The sequence below is a fragment of the Oncorhynchus masou genome, chromosome 32 (assembly GCF_036934945.1).
Source record: "Oncorhynchus masou masou isolate Uvic2021 chromosome 32, UVic_Omas_1.1, whole genome shotgun sequence".
In the NCBI taxonomy this organism is placed as follows: Eukaryota; Metazoa; Chordata; class Actinopteri; order Salmoniformes; family Salmonidae; genus Oncorhynchus; species Oncorhynchus masou.
In genome coordinates, this window is record NC_088243.1 from 27947420 (window position 1) to 27966042 (window position 18623).

Below are 18623 nucleotides of genomic sequence, written 5' to 3' on the forward strand. Positions count from 1 at the left end.
TAATGAAGAGGAAACCTGGGGTTATAGACTCAGAACAATGCTGTAAACAAGCTGATTTCCCTTTTCAAAACAAGCCTATGGCTGTCACAGATGTCTCGCTCAGTAAATCAGGTGTAGGGAGAGGAAGCTTCTTAATAACGCCGGTCTTTTATGAAGTGAGATTTACAATATGGGACAAAATCTCAATGGTGTGGAAATTTGGCAGAGTAAGCAGCGACTTCCCAACCAGGTGGGATCTAATCTTGTTAGGGGACTTCTTCTACTCTATAAATACAGAATCTCAGTCCAACAAACAATACCCAATAAACCCGAGAGGAAAGATGTGTTTATACAGCACTGACGCTAATGACAGACCAATCACCGACATCCTGCTCGATTTCATCATCAGGTTTATGGAACGCAGCTAGCAGAAATCCACTGTAATAATGTTTGCAAACTTTGAGTTTAAAGTGAATTTGATTGGATTTTTGTATTTTCATTCCCTCACAAACTGTAGTCAATTCAGAGGGAGGAATGTGGCCCTAACAAACTGAGTGAATTCATGACATTCCAGCAGGCTTATCTGCCTGCATCTGTATGGACTGGACCAGACGACTGGCTGCCTATAGACTAATGTGTCGCCACTGTGCATTCTCCCATTTAAAATGTCAATAACTTATACATACTGTATATGCGTGTGTGTGTGTGTATGTGTATGTACAAACGTGTATGTGTCTGTGTGTGTGTGCCTGTTGCTCCTTACCTTTCCCATCCCAGGGTTCTCCTTGACCTTTGAGACGGCGTGAAGCAAGCATGGTGGGGCGGGGGGCGGTGAGAGCTGCAGGGTGCCACTGAAGTTGGTGGGGTATATGGAGGGCTGCTGGGCTCCGGAATGCAGCAGGGAGGGAGACTGGTGCTTCTTCCGCTTGGACGAGAGGTTCAGCTTCTGAGCTGCCCTGGGAGGAGCAAACACAAGAGTTGTTTAGCCTAACTTCAAAAACATACAATTTAGCCAGCCATCTGTAATATGCTGGGCAGGAAGGAAGAAACTTCATAGGAGCCACCAGGCATCTCTTTCTTCCATAGTCCACTGGGAAAGCGCGCTCCCGACCCTCCTCCACTCCCAATGCTACCTCCCTTTCAACTCCCCACTTCCTACCTGGGGCCAAGGCTTTGTAAAACGCTTCAGTTCTTCACTTCAAAACAGCAACATAGAATTCTCAAACGCTTTAATTTCAGCACTCCAATTGCTCATGCACTGCTAAAGACACAATGAAGCCCAATTCTGCAGCAGGGGTTTGCAGGTGTCTACATAAGAAAAGCAGCCATTGACACCTGTGTTGTCAGTGGGCCAGCAGATGCTTGTCATGGTGCTAATGTACACTAAATTAATAAATGTATCTTCGTCAAACACGACACACCTGTCAGGAACATGACAGGTAAGGATGGCTGTGTCGCAGTTGTGCCGTACAGGTAAGGCTGTTACAGTGATTGCAGTGCCACGGTAATCTCCTTCTATGCACTCTGGACCTGCGTTTGTAGTACCCAACTTGCTAACGACCTGCCGGTAATGGTCTGGTATTCAGTACTCTGTTGTCCCTCTAACCACTCTGACGTCAATGCAATCTAAAATCACATCAAACACTTATCATCAAAACAGCACTATGTTTTTAAAACTCACCATTAGGCAACATTTTGTTACCTCACTGTGATGATCAGTTTGAAGAAAGAAGTTTAACAACAGGTTGCTTCAAAGCCAAACACAACAAAATGGACTGTGCTTTCTAAGGTAATTATTAACTCAAAGCATTTAAGATGTTGCATGTAGAACACCCATAAGCATATTAGAGCTTATGCATATGCGTATGAGTCCGAAACCCCCCCCCCCGAATTAAAATAATGATTGTGTAATAGCCTACAGCATATTATGCGCGACAGAAAAACATATACAAAAATATCTAAAGTGTCTTTGGAACATAATTGGTCTAGCCTATACTCCAAAATCAAACTAATTCTAGTAATCACCTTTGAGTGTGGACTGTATTATTATGCATATTGGATGGACTGGTTACCTTATGCTACACTGGGAGAGAACGTATCTGAGAGAGAACGTATAGGCCTAGGCGATGCTGTTGGTTCATTGATGTGCAGGGTGGCTTACAGAGTTAGCCATCAGTTACAGAAAATTTTATATTTGATTTTGAATTGGCTAGTAATAGGCAATTTCTTATATTTTCATAATTAATTGGCTGATATTACCTTTAACTACAGAATATCTCACCACCGTGCGTTTCCTTGGCACAGAGTTTGTGCAGAATATCACCTGTCGCGCAGCGAGGCTGCGTTCTCCTCAAACAATGGTTGATGTGTGAAGTGAAATAAGTGTTCTTATAAACCCAGACATGTCTATATCCTGTGTGGTTGCCACTAAAACGACGACGATCCCAGCTGTTACAATATATGTATTTCTCAACAACTCCGCTATAAAACCGGATTAGCCTACCCGGGATGATTTAAGAACGAACTGAGGAAAAGCATCCTCCATTCGCTATTTGAGTGCATATACAGTGGGGAGAACAAGTATTTGATCATAGGTACACTTCAACTGTGAGAGATGGAATCTAAAACAAAAATCCAGAAAATCACATTGTATCATTTTTAAGTAATTAATTTGCTTTGCACGGCCATTGAATAGGAGTGGTTACAACGCTGAACTGCAGTCAGGTCAAGACCCTGGTACAGAAGAAGATGGCGCTGAAGAACATGGCAGACGTTTCTCCCAACCAATTGTGCTCTAACCTGTACACTGACTCGGTACCAGTGCCCCCTGTATATAGCCTCGTTATTTTTATTCTTTTTGTGTTACTTTTATTATTACTTTTTATTTTAGTCTACTTCGTAAATATTTTCTTAACTCTTCTTGAACTGCACTGATGGTTAAGGGCTTGTAAGTAAGCAGTTCACGGTAATGTCTACACTTGTATTCGGCGCATGTGAGAAATAAAGTTTGATTTGGTGAGGATGACGAGCACGCATATGAGCGTCCCTGAGACGGTTTCTGACCGTTTGTGCAGAAATTCTTTGATTGTGCAAACCTACAGTTTCATCAACTGTCGGAGTCTCTGGTCTCAGAGGATCCCGCAGGTGAGAAGCCAGATGTGGAGGTCCTGGGTTGGCGTGGTTACATGTAGTCTGCAGTTGTATTGGATGTTCTGCCACATTCTCTAAAATGACGTTGGAGGCAGCTTATGTTAGATAAATGAACATTCAATTATCTGGCAACAGGACATTCCTGCAGTCAGCATGCCAACTGTACACTCCCTCAAATCTTGAGACGTCTTTGGCATTGTGCTGTGAGACCAAACTGCACATTTTAGACATGTTCCCAGCACAAGGTGCACCTGTGTAATGATCATGATGTTTAATCAGCTTCTTGATATGCCACACCTGTCAGGTGGATGGATTATCTTTCAAAGGAGAAACGCTCACTTACAGGGATGTAAACACATTTGTGAACAAAATGAGAGAAACAAGTTTTTTGTGGGATATTTTTATACAGCTCATGATACATGGGACCAACACATTTGACATATTATTAAAGACAAGATTAAATTGAGAACAGTCTGTTGGGTACCATATGATCCTTTGATGAGAGAACAGCGTGTGTAGCCTGAGGCATGGAATAGAGCTAAAGCTTTTTGGGTACTTTTTTTGAATAGTCAATAGCCTACAGTCACACCATGCAGCCCATGTATGTTTTGATTTCTAAGACATTCTACGGTTTGTATTATTCACAACAAAATTTGCCAAATAACTCAATCTAGTGTATTATTACTTTTACGCTCAACATAGCCACTTCATATTCACACTCGCTCAGGAATAGGAAAAATATCCTTTCTATTTTATTCAGTTCAATTATATTATTTTTAGTATAGAATCATATAATATTAAATAATGGCACGTGACTTATAAACGTATCTTGTCTGCTAAATGAACTAGCCTACAGCATGGCGCATAGCCAGATAACATACAATAGACTGATTCACATTCTGTTCTTCTGAAATACATTTTCTTCATATCATGTTTCTTTAGATCTGCCTAAAATAAATTAGGGATTTATTGTGATGGTGTATATTAAATGGATTTTATTTGACTTTAAAAAAAAGTAAATGTTCCAAAGGCACGCATCAGCGGCTTGTATGCATGAGGCCTGGAGATGCTAAACATGTTTATGTTAATGAACGCTCATTTACCGTGAGACCGGCAGATATTTGCATGACAATAACCGACTGACAAAATTTCATGACCACCACAGCCCTACTTACAGCCAATGGAAAAGTGATTGTGACAAAAAACATTTCATATTTCATATGTGACTCTGGTATAAAGATTGTTGGGGGCTCCTGACCATGTCCCATAGAATCAATGACTGATTCCAGAATCTCCCATTCACTGAGTCCCGTAATGGAAAGATTTGGTGAGGAGAGTGAGAGAAATAGATCTCTCCTGGTACTGTGGACAAGTTCGACCCGAAGTCTCATTAAGTGGTTGTCTTTAAGCAGTTCCGCTGTTCTGGCGTTTAGCAGGGCTCTCAGGGTAAGATCTAGCTCTGTGATGAGACTAATTAAAATCCACTGTCATCCTTCTCGCTCTCTCGGAGGCGGAGAGTGAGCACTGGAGAAGAATAGATTGGCCAGCTGAGTGAGACGCACGCATTCCTTTCAGTCTTAACTCTTGCTGCTTGCAAGACAGTGCCAATATCTGACTGCAACTCTACCAGCTCTGGAACAGTCAGTCACACTTATAACAGCCAGTGATATGGCACCACTGTGTATCAGTTACCACCAAACTTCATCTTTAAAGTCAAGGTCAGAGTAAAGGAATACGCACAGGAAATTCAATGCATTGAATGCTTTTCAGTCACACAGTTAAGAATCAGAGAGATGCAAGAGACAAAGAAGCCATTGTCAATAAGAGGGAGAGAGTGACAGAGAGAAATAAAGATGGTCTGAGTGATGAAAAGAGGAGAAATGTGAAGAGGGAGGGTTATAGCTAGCGAGAGAGAGACAGTTCATGTGTGTCTCTCTCAGTGAGAGGCTGTAGCCTGAGAGCCCAGCATCCTGAGCTCATTAGTCCTGTTCTGGGCTCCTTCGGACAGGGTGGGCTGCTGCCAAAATATACCCCTCTCTACCCCCTGGAGTGACAGCCACACCCCTCCCCACCATGCCCCCTCCCCAGTACAGCACGCCCCATGCAGCGACAGCCCAAGAGCACAATCAGGGAACACACCGCTGGCTGATGGAATAATTATTGCATCCAAGAGGGTTACAGGAGGAGGCTCTCCCCAGGGAGCAGCCTGTGTATGATAGTATGAGGAAGAGAGTGTGAGGGAGAAAATGAGATGGAATAGATGAATGCGAGATGGTAAAAAATAAAGAGAAACTCGGCACATACAGTGTGTGTGTGCCATTTGGTGTGTGTGTTTGCTTGTGTACATGTCAGTCTGCACATTTCAGTCTGCACATGTATGAAAGGGAGGCTGCATTACACATTCATTGTTCAACAGAAAGTCTCTCTCTCTCTCAGATGAGTCACATTGAGATGCGATTGTAGAGATGCAAGGAATCTGCCAACCTGACAAAGACACACAGCAACAAACAGTAAAATACAATTAACATTCGGATAGGAGTCATAGGTTCCCTTTTTCGCTTTTTCCCCCTGTCCCTCTGGGAGCCCATACGGCATTGCAGGGTATGCCTGTAACCTTGAGGGTTAAAGCCAGTCACACAATGAGAAGAAAAGGCACGTGTGTCTGCTTGAAAGGCGAGAGAGTCAGGTTTGTATTCTGCTATTCCGTCAGAGCCACTCAATGGGTGATAAGCAATAACAGTGAGCGCTCGCCTCTGTAACAACGCGCACACACCCTAATGGGGAAATTAATTGCTTGTCACATGGCTTTCCCTCTCTTTCTATTTCCCTCTCACCTTCAATGGAACATGTGCAGGGAGGAGAGGCTCAGATTCCCTCACACACTACAGCTTGCCCACCTGTTCAACACACATCTCCATACTAATGAAGGCATTTCAGTACACTCACTGTGGGTCTGAATGCATGCTCAGACACATTAACTGCATTTCAGTACACACACCGTGGGTCTGAATGCATGCTCAGACACATTAACTGCATTTCAGTACACACACCGTGGGTCTGAATGCATGCTCAAACACATTAACTGCATTTCAGTACACACACCATGGGTCTGAATGCATGCTCAAACACATTAACTGCATTTCAGTACACACACCGTGGGTCTGAATGCATGCTCAAACACATTAACTGCATTTCAGTACACACACCGTGGGTCTGAATGCATGCTCAGACACATTAACTGCATTTCAGTACACACACCGTGGGTCTGAATGCATGCTCAAACACATTAACTGCATTTCAGTACACACACAGTGGGTCTGAATGCATGCTCAGACACATTAACTGCATTTCAGTACACACACCGTGGGTCCGAATGCATGCTCAAACACATTAACTGCATTTCAGTACACACACCGTGGGTCTGAATGCATGCTCAGACACATTAACTGCATTTCAGTACACACACCGTGGGTCCGAATGCATGCTCAAACACATTAACTGCATTTCAGTACACACACCGTGGGTCTGAATGCATGCTCAGACACATTAACTGCATTTCAGTACACACACCGTGGGTCCGAATGCATGCTCAAACACATTAACTGCATTTCAGTACACACACCGTGGGTCTGAATGCATGCTCAAACACATTAACTGCATTTCAGTACACACACCGTGGGTCTGAATGCATGCTCAGACACATTAACTGCATTTCAGTACACACACCGTGGGTCTGAATGCATGCTCAAACACATTAACTGCATTTCAGTACACACACCGTGGGTCTGAATGCATGCTCAGACACATTAACTGCATTTCAGTACACACACCGTGGGTCTGAATGCATGCTCAAACACATTAACTGCATTTCAGTACACACACCGTGGGTCTGAATGCATGCTCAGACACATTAACTGCATTTCAGTACACACACCGTGGGTCTGAATGCATGCTCAGACACATTAACTGCATTTCAGTACACACACCGTGGGTCTGAATGCATGCTCAGACACATTAACTGCATTTCAGTACACACACCGTGGGTCTGAATGCATGCTCAAACACATTAACTGCACTTCAGCGCAACACAGAAGAGGGAAGAGAGATTCTGCAAGTTGGAGGATTATCAAGCAATACAGCACTGTAAGTAGGAAGCAAACAACCAACTTCAGTCTCTCTCAAATATTTTCTACAACATGCATGTCAAATTATGAAGGTTTAGTTGAAATACTACATTGTATTTGGGCACTATTGGACAATCTAATAAAAAGACAGTAGAAAAGACAGAGAGATAGAGAGTACTTACAGCTCTTTCCAATCCATTATCTAGTTAGTTGTCATAGTCAAAGAGAGCAAAAGTGTTCAAGCTCAACTTTAGGGTCCATGTCTCCATTTCCAAGGTTCTCCATTACTTTAGCATGAGAGAAGCAGAAAGAGGCGGGGCCAATCCCTTGCTGGGGCAAGGGGGGTCCTTTTTTACTCTGATCACAATTATCGAGGGTTCCACTTGATTTCACAACGGTTTGTAAGGTGCAAAGGGGATGGGGTGGGCACCAACGTCATCTTAGCTGACTAGGAGAGGGGGGGGGGGGTGGATAGTAAAGAGGTCCCAGACAGGTGTTCAGGTTGAAGCGAGAGGAGAAGGCAGAGAAGAAGAGATCAGAGGGGAGAAAAGCACCTCTCTGTACTCTGTACATATTCCAGTGAAACAAACACCTGTTCTGTGTCCACGTCTGTGTTCTGTGTCCACGCCTCTCCAAAGTTCAGTCTCAGTTCAGAGATCCAATACCTCCAATAGAAGCAGATTCTCCAGCACTTTGGCAAGATGTTCTTACTCCTATCTCTCTCTAATTCACTCTCTCCTTTTCTGCCCTCTTCTCTTTCAGCCTTTCATTTTCTGTCCACTTCTCTTTCAGCCTTTTATTTTCTGTCCACTTCTCTTTCAGCCTCTCCTTTTCTGCCCTCTTTTCTTTCAGCCTTTTATTTTCTGTCCACTTCTCTTTCAGCCTCTCCTTTTCTGTCCTCTTCTCTTTCAGCCTCTCCTTTTCTGCCCTCTTCTCTTTCAGCCTCTCCTTTTCTGCCCTCCTCTCTTTCAGCCTCTCCTTTTCTGTCCTCTTCTCTTTCAGCCTCTCCTTTTTTACCTTCTCCTTTTTCTTCCCTTTCACTTCTCTCCTCGCACTTCATCCAACTGGTTTGTGTTTATTTCTTCCCTCTGTTACTCCCTCCCATCCATGCTGTTACATCTCTGCCGTGTGGCTGTAGCAGGGAGTCCTGGTGGCTGTGTCCTTCCCTGTGCCCCGTGCCTCTGGTTGTGAGGATAAGGGGGCGGCAGCAGTCAGAGACATCCAGGAGGGGGAAAGAGAACCAGTGTGGAGCCTGAGCTAGGGGGGCTTCAGGGGAATGGGGAGAATTCCTGCTCCTGTTCCGGCTCTCAATCCTGCTCCTGCTGCCGGAGAAATGCTGGCAGCTGTCTTGCCGTGTCTCTCTCTCTCTCTCTCTCTCTCTCTCTCGCTCTCTCTCTCTCCTGCGCCCTCTCTTCTCAGCCCAGCCCCTTTTCCCTCCGACAGCCATACGAGGTGTCAGCACTCTACTGCTGGCTGCTCGCGGTGTTATCGGCAAGTGCTATCGCTCTCTTTCTCCACACACTGACACGAGCGTGTGCGTACACACACACACACACACACACACACACACACACACACACACACACACACACACACACACACACTTCATGCATAAATGAATGCTCTCTACTTTTGCCTATCCAAGACTTCAAACAGATTTGGTTAGTATGCCTACAGCACATGCATGTGTGTGCCTGTCTGTCTGTCTGTGTGTTTTTGTTTTACTATCCTTGTGGGGACCAGAAGTCCTCACAAGGATAGTAAAACAAGGACAATTCAGACACAAGGAAAAATGCTATTTTAGACTTAGGGGTTAGGTTTAGGGTTAGGGTTACAATTACGGTTAGGCTTACAATTAAAGTTGGGGTTAGGGTTAGGTTTAGATGTTTGGGTTAGGTATAGTTTTAGAATTAGGGTTTTGGGGTTACGGTTAGGCTTACGTTTAGGGTTATGGTTAGGTTAGGTTAGGTTAAGGTTAGATTTAGGGAAAATAGGATTTTGGATGGAAATCAATTATTTGGTCCACACAAGGGTAGCAATACAAAACTCTGTGTGTGTGTGTGTGTGTGTGTGTCTTTAGCTGAGAATGTAATTAGTTAGATGAATGAGATAATGTCATTAATTATAAGGAGTGACACATAGATAAGAAGCGAGATACTTAAGTGTGTGAAGACGGATAGACCATTGAATCAGATGCTGGCTGAGCAATGCTTTGACTCAATGGAAAGAGGGAGGGGAGGAGGACAGACAATGAACAGATGAGAGGCAGATTTATGCTGGGCAGACAGAGACAGAGAGGACACTCAATCTGGCCAAGGGGGAAAGGGAGAAAGCAGTGTGTATGAGTGGGCGAAGCCAGTATGACAGTGGCCTGTATTTCCATGACTGCCAATTTACCAGAAGGTAAAAGCTCTGCTCTGGTCTTGTTTAAAAGTCAGTCTGATTTCCACACCATTAGGGTGAGCAGAGTGGCTCTGTAATTCAGCAGACAAATACAGTCAATACAGAGCTTTCCCACTGACACATTGCCCCATCTGAGCTACAATGGATTCTGGTTTCTGGATTCTGGAAGCACAAAACAAGCTACACGGTCCCACCATAATGCAAACAAAAATCAGTATAGAGTGACTTAGTTCAAAAACATCCAAGGTATCATATGTGAAGGGCAGTGATATGGAAAACCCCACCGACCCCTGGCCACCTCCTACCTACAGATCCACTGACCCCCTTCAGAACAAGACTGACAGTGATCAAAACTAATGTGGGCATTGGTCATGGTGACAACTTTGGTGAGGGGAGAGGCGTGGACATAGAACAGGTGTTTGTTTCACTGGAATATGTGAAATGTCAACCACTTGAAGCATTGGAGAATCCCTACTGTTGACCAATCACCGACAAAAAGGTGTAGACTTTGTCTACCGACTTCGGCTTGCCTCGAGAAAAATTGTTGTGAGCACGAACAGCCGAAAAGCACTTGCCGAAGACCAAACCGTTGTCATAATATATGCATTCGGACTCCTTTAAACCCATTGGGATCAGGCTCGGCGTGGTTTCATGTGTACATCAAAACAGGGTAACTATAGGGTGTCACCATTGGGCCAAAGTCCCCATACAGCCTCTCAACATCACCCTCTGTACAGACCCTTTGGACAGATAACGACTATAATATATAGAAATGAGCCAAGGTAAGATAAATGCAAGAACAGCACTGGCAGCCCAAATAAAGGCTCTGCTAGGCTTTTGTTAATGATAGAATGGACATCTACATTTGGGGCTGGCCTATAGCAGAGAGGGGGGGTCTGCTGCTTTCAAAGCTTCACAGTTTGGTCTGTTGTCAATAATCTCTCTGAATCCCTTTTCAGGCTTTGTCAAATTAGCAAGAGAAATTCCACTGGCCTGGAGAGTCATTAGTTGGCGCACCCATTAGCTTGTTTGTGCAAATGTGTCTCTGTTCCTCAGCCCAGCTCCAAGGCTCTTTAGGTAGCAGGACCTTTTCCAGCCTAATTACCATGTTGGCTCCATTTACTATCCCTGACATTTTCTTTCTCCGGTTTCCCCTCTTTTCTCACCAGACAAGATAACGGTGCTCTGGCCATTCATGCACGGATCAGATCACTGGGGCTGATATCAGACTGCATTAACCCCTCCAGTGTGGGTCTGCCTTCTCTGGTGATTAGCGGCAACCAAGCTCCTGTCTGTCTGAATGGAGATAGAAGCTCTGGGCTCCAGCCAGACCGTACATGTAAAACACACTGATAACAACCACATCACAATGAACCCACCTCAATGCAGTAGCAGACCTGCTGGAGTCTGTCTCTCCTGCTCTCAACAGGTAAGACTAGAGGTTAATAGTTATAGGTTTGTAATGGATTAAAGGAATGGCCAAAACAGTGTCTTATGTGTAGCAAACAAAGAAGTGCCACATCAGCATATGTGTTCAGTTTTGATTGACCTCTAGGTTTCTTCCAAGGTTCCTGCCTTTCTATGGAGTTATTCCTAACCACTGTGCTTCTACATCTGCATTGCTTGCTGTTCTGTATCAGCACTTTGTGACATCTGGTGATTTAAAAAGGGCTTTAGAAATACATTGGATTTGATTGCATGCATGTGTTTGTCAATCAGCAAAGGTGTGTTTTGATTAAAGGAACCATCAATAGGATTTCTCCCTGGAGCTCAGATCTGGTGTATACATCATCCTATTGATGGGCTGACCTTGACATGGACTCCCATAAGTGTGAGAGAAACATACTATATATGCATGTTGTTTGAAGTCCTATGTACGGTGACTCAACTGTAGGGGAGAAACAGAGGGTTTGTTGGACTGCTGTTTTATATCACCACATTTGGGCACCAAAACAAGGCCAATTGTCCACCTCTACAGAACACTGACAGTGTTGGGGACATCAACAGCACCTCGCCAAAAATTATGTTGGAGTAAACAACATCTGCATCTCTGCAGTGGCCTGGATTGGCCGGAGAATCAGGTCACGTACAGACTGACCGACAGACAGACCATTGCTAAGCCTCTCTCTGATTAAGCTGAGATGACATCAGGACAGTCTTGGGCAGGGGACTGGACATAGAGATGATACATAATAATACATGGGACTTACAGTGTATAGCGCTTTTCAAGGACACAAAGTCACTTGATCTGTTTCACCTGTCTTTGTGCTCGTCTCCACCCCCCCAGGTGTCGCCCATCGTCCCCATTATCCCCAGTGTATTTTTACCTGTGTTCTCTGCTGGTCTGTTGCCAGTACGTTTTGTTTGTCAAGCCAACCAGCGTTTTTCCCCTTGCTCCAGTCTATTTCTAGTTCCTGTTTTCTAGTTTTCTAGGTTTTGACCATTCTGCCTGCCCTGACCCTGAGCCTGCCTGCCATTCTGTACCTTTTGGACTCTGATCTGGATTATTGACCTCTGCCTGCCCTTGACCTGTTGTTTTGCCTGCCCCCTGTTCTAGTAATAAACTTTTGTTACTTCGACATTGTCTGCATCTGGGTCTTCCCTGAAACGTGATTGAGACAAAACAATACCTCAGACTAAACAAAACATGACTAAAGAGAGGAGTGAGCTCAAAGGGAAAGAGTGTGATGCATTAGTCTATGGGAGGAGAGGGTTGGGATTTGGATACGAACCTGGGTAAGGTGCTGCTCAGTATGGTGAAGAGAGGAGTGTCATTCGGGGGGGAGTTTCAGAGGAGCAACCCTGGGGAAGGCCCTGTCGCCGAAGCTCCTGAGCTTTGACCTGGGAATGACAAGGTGGCCTGCTGTCGTGGAACGATGTGTGTGTGTGGGATGGTTGGGGAGACGAAAGTCTGAGAGGTAAGGAGGGGCAAGGTGGTGAAGGGTTTTGTAGGTCAGAAGGAGGATCCTGTAATCAATGCGTTGGGAGAGAGGGAGCCAGTGGAGTTCATGGAGGACAGGGGAGATGTGCTGATAGGACTTAGTATGGGTGAGGAGTCGGGCTGCAGAGTTTTGAACCATTTGGAGCTTATGGAGGGAGCTTGAGTTGATGCTGGAGACTAGTGAGTTGCAGTAGTCAAGACAGAAGGAGATGTATGATGTAATAGTGAAGAAGTTTAAAGCCGGATTTGGATACAAAAATATTTCCCAAGCTTTAAACATCCCAAGGAGCAATGTGCAAGCGATAATATTGAAATGGAAGGAGTATCAGACCACTGCAAATCTACCAAGACCTGGCCGTCCATCTAAACTTTCAGCTCATACAAGGAGAAGACTGATCAGAGATGCAGCCAAGAGGCCCATGATCACTCTGGATGAACTGCAGAGATCTACAGCTGAGGTGGGAGACTCTGTCCATAGGACAACAATCAGTCGTATATTGCACAAATCTGGCCTTTAAGGAAGAGTCGCAAGAAGAAAGCCATTTCTTAAAGATATCCATAAAAAGTGTCGTTTAAAGTTTGCCACAAGCCACCTGGGAGACACATCAAACATGTGGAAAAAGGTGCTCTGGTCAGATGAAACCAAAATTGAACTTTTTGGCAACAATGCAAAACGTTATGTTTGGCGTAAAAGCAACACAGCTCATCACCCTGAACTGACCATCCCCACTGTCAAACATGGTGGTGGCAGCATCATGGTTTGGGCCTGCTTTTCTTCAGCAGGGACAGGGAAGATGGTTAAAATTGATGGGAAGATGGATGGAGCCAAATACAGGACCATTCTGGAAGAAAACCTGATGGAGTCTGCAAAAACCTGAGACTGGGACAGAGATTTGTCTTCCAACAAGACAATGATCCAAAACATAAAGCAAAATCTACAATGGAATGGTTCAAAAATAAACATATCCAGGTGTTAGAATGGCCAAGTCAAAGTCCAGACCTGAATCCAATCGAGAATCTGTGGAAAGAACTGAAAACTGCTGTTCACAAATGCTCTCCATACAACCTCACTGAGCTCGAGCTGTTTTGCAAGGAGGAATGGGAAAAAATTTCAGTCTCTCGATGTGCAAAACTGATAGAGACATACCCCAAGCGACTTACAGCTGTAATCGCAGCAAAAGGTGGCGCTACAAAGTATTAACTTAAGGGGGCTGAATCATTTTGCACGCCCAATTTTTCAGTTTTTGATTTGTTAAAAAAGTTTGAAATATCTAATAAATGTCATTCCGCTTCATGATTGTGTCCCACTTGTTGTTGATTCTTCACAAAAAAATACAGTTTTAAATCTTTATGTTTGAAGCCTGAAATGTGGCAAAAGGTCGCAAAGTTCAAGGGGGCCGAATACTTTCGCAAGGCACTGTATATACATGCATTAGCCTCAACACTGACTACATGTGGAGTGCATAGAGTGGAGGTCATTCAGAGTGGGCTCTTAAATAACCTGTGGCGATGTGGGAAAATGGCTGTTTATACAGTGTGGAGGGGTATAGTGTTACCTGGGCCCCATGGGGGAGGAGAGTGGGCTCTGCATGTCCACTTCTCAAACTGGAGCTGTGGAATGACAAGGCTGAAGTTGGCTCCCCTGCCTGTTCGGGCGGTGCTCGGCGGTCGTCGTCGCCGTCCTACTAGCCGCTACCGATCCCTTGTTCATTTGTCTGTTGTTTTTTTCTTATTAGTTTCATTAGTGTTTATTTTGGTTTAATTAGCTTCCCTGTATGTAGTAGTTTGACCCGCCCTTGTTTTGTGGGGGATTGTCTTAGTGTTACGTGTGTGCATGTTAGGTAGTGGGGGATTGTCTTAATGTTACGTGTGTGCATGTTAGGTAGTGGTGGATTGTCTTAATGTTACGTGTGTGCATGTTAGGTAGTGGTGGATTGTCTTAATGTTACGTGTGTGCATGTTAGGTAGTGGTGAATTGTCTTAATGTTACGTGTGTGCATGTTAGGTAGTGGTGGATTGTCTTAATGTTACATGTGTGCATGTTAGGTAGTGGTGGATTGTCTTAGTGTTACGTGTGTGCATGTTAGGTAGTGGTGGATTGTCTTAATGTTACGTGTGAGCATGTTAGGTAGTGGTGGATTGTCTTAATGTTACGTGTGTGCATGTTAGGTAGTGGTGGATTGTCTTAGTGTTACGTGTGTGCATGTTAGGTAATGGTGGATTGTCTTAATGTTACGTGTGTGCATGTTAGGTAGTGGTGGATTGTCTTAATGTTACGTGTGTGCATGTTAGGTAGTGGTGGATTGTCTTAATGTTACGTGTGTGCATGTTAGGTAGTGGTGGATTGTCTTAATGTTACGTGTGTGCATGTTAGGTAGTGGTGGATTGTCTTAATGTTACGCGTGTGCATGTTACGTAGTGGTGGATTGTCTTAATGTTACGTGTGTGCATGTTAGGTAGTGGTGGATTGTCTTAATGTTACGTGTGTGCATGTTAGGTAGTGGTGGATTGTCTTAATGTTACGTGTGTGCATGTTAGGTAGTGGTGGATTGTCTTATTGTTACGTGTGTGCATGTTAGGTAGTGGTGGATTGTCTTAATGTTACGTGTGTGCATGTTAGGTAGTGGTGGATTGTCTTATTGTTACGTGTGTGCATGTTAGGTAGTGGTGGATTGTCTTAATGTTACATGTGTGCATGTTAGGTAGTGGTGGATTGTCTTATTGTTACATGTGTGCATGTTAGGTAGTGGTGGATTGTCTTAATGTTACATGTGTGCATGTTAGGTAGTGGTGGATTGTCTTATTGTTACGTGTGTGCATGTTAGGTAGTGGTGGATTGTCTTATTGTTACGTGTGTGCATGTTAGGTAGTGGTGGATTGTCTTAATGTTACATGTGTGCATGTTAGGTAGTGGTGGATTGTCTTATTGTTACATGTGTGCATGTTAGGTAGTGGTGGATTGTCTTAATGTTACATGTGTGCATGTTAGGTAGTGGTGGATTTTCTTTTCTTTACTTGACACCCTGTGGTTTTTGGATGGTCTTGTATAGTGTCCTGCATCCTGTATTTTGTTGGGCTTATTATTTTGGTGTGCAAGAGTAAAGCACTTCAACTCAGTTACTCTCTCCCTCTGCGTCCGATTCCTGCACCCACCTAGCCCCCGTGACAACGTGTGATATCAGTGTGTCGCCCATGGTTTAGTCTGGCTGTGAGCTCTGCCTCCTCTTTAGCTGGTATGTTAGGGCGCAGTATTTTGGAAAAAAAAAACGTTCCCGTTTTAAACGGGATATTTTGTCAATAAAAGATGCTAGAATAAGCATATAATTGACAGCTTTGGATAGAAAACACTCTAACGTTCCCAAAACGGTAAAGATATTGTCTGTGAGTATCACAGAACTGATGTTGCAGGCGAAAGCCTGAGAAAAATCCAATCCGGAAGTGCCCCAGGTTTTGAAAGCGCTGCGTTCCAATGACTTATTATGCTAATTAGTGTCAGATGATGATAACGGTCCCGTTCACGGGCTGAGCGTCACTACAGGTTAACCTCAGTGAAATCCACCAGGATGAACGTTCCTCTGGTGTCTCTCGACCTTTCTCTATTCTCTACCTAACCTCATCTCACTAAATGCAACTCATGCCTAAAACTGCAACTCATCACAGAAAATTCAAAGAATTTGTTCAAAGAGCATTTAGACCACAGACAATGGGGCCCTGAATATTTTTTGCAATTTTGCTTGTTTTATAGCATTAGCAATAACTTCTAGTTTCTCATCTCTGTTTTTCACCCTGTCCTTATTTGTTCCTGTCTTTCATCCATATTCAGGTTCACTTCAACAAACCAACTCAAAGGGATGGAAACTCTAGTTCATTATCTACTTGGTCACTATAGAAGAGTGTGTCACTCCAGTCATCTTTCTGCAGAACATTAAAATGGAGGAGAAAACAGGTTTATCTCACTGTCCGTCAAAATCTTATCAATCTTAAGCCTCTACCTCTTGACTGACTGCCTGCTTCCGTCCTGCAATCTTAATGTGCTCTAAAGGGATGGTCCTTTCTGCTAGGTTCGTTTACACAGCATCCAGGAGGAAGTGGACAAATACCTCTAGGCTAGGATTTATTGAGTTTCTATAAAGCCTAACCAGAAATAGATAGATGAATCCCTGGCAGGCCAACCAGGCAGCTATGATTGTGATGCCCTGAAACCTGACCAATAACCTGCTTACATCGTTACAAACGCACTGGACTGAAGCTTTGGAGAAAAGCCTTTTGTTCCAACAGGATGTCCAACATGCTCTTTGTGTCGACACGCTGGCTGGCCTTGGACACAGAATACCAAATGGGGCATCATTTGTATGCTGACTGCCCAAGGCTGCGGGTATCTTTGCTGCACTGATATCTGGTCAATTAGCCAAGCAGAATCCACACACATACAAAGACCTATAGTACAGGGTACATTCAGTCCTACACAGTCCACAGACAGTCCTACAGTACAGGGTACATTCAGTCCTACACAGTCCACTAACTGTCCTACAGTACAGGGTACATTCAGTCCTACACAGTCCACTAACTGTCCTACAGTACAGGGTACATTCAGTCCTACACAGTCCACTAACTGTCCTACAGTACAGGGTACATTCAGTCCTACACAGTCCACAGACAGTCCTACAGTACAGGGTACATTCAGTCCTACACAGTCCACTAACTGTCCTACAGTACAGGGTACATTCAATCCTACACAGTCCACAGACAGTCCTACAGTACAGGGTACATTCAGTCCTACACAGTCCACTAACTGTCCTACAGTACAGGGTACATTCAGTCCTACACAGTCCACAGACAGTCCTACAGTACAGGGTACATTCAGTCCTACACAGTCCACTAACTGTCCTACAGTACAGGGTACATTCAATCCTACACAGTCCACAGACAGTCCTACAGTACAGGGTACATTCAGTCCTACACAGTCCACAGACAGTCCTACAGTACAGGGTACATTCAATCCTACACAGTCCACTAACTGTCCTACAGTACAGGGTACATTCAGTCCTACACAGTCCACTAACTGTCCTACAGTACAGGGTACATTCAGTCCTACACAGTCCACTAACTGTCCTACAGTACAGGGTACATTCAGTCCTACACAGTCCACTAACTGTCCTACAGTACAGGGTACATTCAGTCCTACACAGTCCACAGACAGTCCTACAGTACAGGGTACATTCAGTCCTACACAGTCCACTAACTGTCCTACAGTAAAAGGTACATTCAGTCCTACACAGTCCACTAACTGTCCTACAGTAAAGGATACATTCAGTCCTACACAGTCCACTAACTGTCCTACAGTAAAGGGTATAGCTGCGCTATACAGACTGGACTGCTGTCACATCACAGCTCTTGGTTATTCTCTGCTAAAATGCAACGCAAAGCACAGAAACTGTTCAAAGATGGTTGATCTATACGACATATAAAGAATATTTCTCTCCCTTTCGCTTGAGTGAAGGAAAAAAAAGGCACCACTCTGTGTAAAAACACCACAATCTCTCATGATCTCCTTAGCATTCATGTGAAACTCCATGTGGAATGAGGTGGGAAAGGAGCGATTAAGGCGATCGAGATAGAGAAAGAGAACAGACGACCCACAGAAAAAGGGGGAGTAAGGGAGGGACAGGGAGAAAAAACGAAGTAAGGTAAAGATGGGGAGGAGGGGAAATGACATGGAGAGAAGAGAGCTGGAATAGGTGAGAGAGAAATAGACTAGAAAATAGACATGGACCACAGGAGAGAGAACGAATGTTTGAGGTGGAGAACGAATGAGAGAGAGAGGGAGAGAGGGAGAGAGGGAGAGAGGGAGGGAGGGAGGGAGGGAGGGAGGGAGGGAGGGAGGGAGGGAGAGGAGGGAGGGAGGGAGGGAGGGAGGGAGGGAGGGAGGGAGGGAGGGAGGGAGGGAGGGAGGGAGGGAGGGAGACAAGGGTGTGTCTCGGCGAGAGGGGGATAGTGAGTGTGTGTGTGCGGTGGTCTGTACAGCC

General features: G+C 44.5%; 1 protein-coding gene across 2 annotated transcripts in view; it reads right to left on the bottom strand.

The window, feature by feature from the left end:
* Positions 1-18623, bottom strand: part of LOC135525837 (kinesin-like protein KIF26A) — a 120627-nt gene that overhangs the window by 18470 nt on the left and 83534 nt on the right. Inside the window, exons 1-2 of one of the 2 annotated variants that reach the window (XM_064953761.1) lie at positions 7436-8606; positions 743-935 (exon numbers count right to left, since the gene is read on the bottom strand). In XM_064953761.1, coding sequence (XP_064809833.1) covers positions 743-935; positions 7436-7452 — 210 coding nt within the window. In that variant the 5' untranslated portion in view covers positions 7453-8606. Of the gene's footprint in view, positions 1-742; positions 936-7435; positions 8607-18623 lie in introns of those variants that run through there. The other variant, XM_064953762.1, reaches the window with a different exon arrangement.